The 2,205-nt window shown below is 51.1% G+C and overlaps 1 protein-coding gene across 1 annotated transcript in view; it reads right to left on the reverse strand.

The window, feature by feature from the left end:
* PSD3 (pleckstrin and Sec7 domain containing 3) overlaps window positions 1-988 on the reverse strand; it is a 112,775-nt gene extending 111,787 nt beyond the window's left edge. The window contains exon 1 of the mRNA XM_032096846.1: window positions 888-988. Coding sequence (XP_031952737.1) covers window positions 888-908 — 21 coding nt within the window. The 5' untranslated portion in view covers window positions 909-988. The remainder of the gene's footprint in view (window positions 1-887) is intronic.
* Window positions 989-2,205: the final 1,217 nt, after the last annotated feature.

The raw sequence follows: 2,205 nt of genomic DNA on the forward strand, positions 1-2,205 counted from the left end.
TAGTACTTGTAGTTGCCTATTACACACCCAAATCACTTCAATAACACATACGTGCGGCTTCGCCTGACAATATACTAACTGGACCCTGTGGGAGCCAGGTAATTGCTGTTTATAGCATGGAAATACTCATCTATATGGGAGTTAGCAACTTCAGTGGGTTTGTGTGAAGTTCAGACTCATTACAACTGCATGTTTATGCTCCCATTAAGAAATGTAGCTCCAGTTCCCAGGAACAAGGATGAAGATAGCACCTCAACTGCACAGGAGCATGCTTGTGTAGTTTAATATTCTAGAGTTTTACACTTTTGGTGAAATCATCTCAACTCCACTCCTGCCCTGAAAGCGCAATGCTACTACTCAGCCAAAGGCTGACTTTTCTGATAACGTCTTGTTTAATTCAAGAATTTGGCTAGATCAAGAGAGTTTGTCAGTGAAGCAACAGAGCTGATGTGTTACACACACAAGTTACTTGGAGACACAAGCAAAACCAACTGCACGACATGCAAGCTGGGGGTCCCAGCCCTGAGGTGCGTGTCCCAGTGCAGCTTCACTAGTGCAGTTGGTGTCTCTCGGGATCTAGCAGTAATGAGCACAGAAGTGGACTCCGAGCTTTTTCCCCTTATGGCACTGTGAAAAGGATCGCAAAAAAAAAAAAAAAAAAAAAAAAAAAGGAAAAATAAATTAAGAGAGAAAAACAATAAAAGGGAAGAGGGAAACGGATAAGGGAAGAAGGAAAAGAAAAAGGGTAAGAAAAAGGAAATAGAAAGAAAAAAAATAAAGAGGAAAAAAAGGAAAAAGGAAGCAGAAAAAATGTAAAAGTAAATGGGAAGAAGTGCCCCCGGCTGAGCGCAATCCCCGCACCCGCACGGGCACACGCCGCCCCTTACCGCACCGCCGGCTCCCTCCATCTCCCATCGCCGGCCGCGGCGGATCGCAGCCGCCCTCCCGCCGGGCCGCGCCGAGCCGAGCCGGGCTGTGCCGAGCCGGGCCGGGCTGTGCCGAGCCGGGCCGGGCCGGGCCGTGGTGCCCCCCGGCCCGCAGCGGAGCCGGGCAGCGCGGCGGCCCCGGCGCGGTGGGCGCGGAGCGGCGCGGGCCGGGCGGCGGGGCCGGGCCGGGCCCGGCGGGGCGGGGCGGCGGCCTGGGAGGGGAGGGCAGGGGCGGTGGGGGCGGGGGTGGGCGCGATGGAGGGGAGGGGAGAGGAGCAGAGTGCACCACGTGCTCCTCGAAAAGATTTAAAAAAAAAAAAAAAAAAAAAAAAAAAAAAAGAATTATTTCAGGATTAGCAAAGCAGTAGAGTGAAAAGCAGAACGCAGACCGCGTGCCCGCAGCAGTGGCGCTGGGCAGGAGCACGTCCAAAGCCCGCGGAGGCTGGGACATGCCGTACTCTGCTCCTAAATCCCCTCAGTGCGGCTCGCAGTTGCTAGGGGGAAAAAAAAAAAAAGAAGAACAAAAAAAGAAACAGCAGAAGCCTTTGCCAGCCCTGGGGCTTTCTCTCTCAGTCCGACTTCAAAAAGCAGAAGAGCGCAGATGTCTTCGGAGTAACCCCATCTGAACACTCGGAACTGATTTTCGACTTTTGTTTTTTTCACAGTTCGCTGGAAGCTCTCTTGCGTCGTGAGGTTTTAGAGCACTCAGCCACATCATTAGAATTTCTCTAACTAGGACCTCTGCGCATTCTTCTTTGAAATAAAAATGAGGCTTCCCTGTCAAAAGCTGTGCTTTGGAAAATACCCCCCAAATCTCATTAGCCCATTAGAGGAGTTAACTGCACAAGTAGCTGGCAGACTGCATAAAGGATGCCAGTTTCTGTAGGTTCAGTATATTTGTGTTTCGTTCAGCAGCAGCTGAAAACTTCTTTGGTTTTAACCCATCAAAATTGTGGATAGGCTTTCTGGAACAATCTCCGAGGACCAGGAGTCACTGAACACACTGTATGTTTACTTCATCCTGAGCATGGGTAAAAACAGCTGTGTGTTAGGTAGGAAAGGTTGTTTTCTAATGCTGTGCTCTTCTGAAAGGCTTTGGACAGTGCTGGCGGTAGAAACGCGTCCCATGAAGTCACTGACATAAGTGTACCACACCCAGACAAAGCAGCACCTCTGTGGCTGAGGGGACAGCGTAGCCCTGCCTTATTCCCCACTGGCCTCACAGCTCAGTGCCAGAGCCACGCTCCCTGCCAGCCATGGGCAATCTCAGCCTTTCTAC

Source organism: Corvus moneduloides, chromosome Z (genome assembly GCF_009650955.1).
Source record: "Corvus moneduloides isolate bCorMon1 chromosome Z, bCorMon1.pri, whole genome shotgun sequence".
NCBI lineage: Eukaryota > Metazoa > Chordata > Aves > Passeriformes > Corvidae > Corvus > Corvus moneduloides.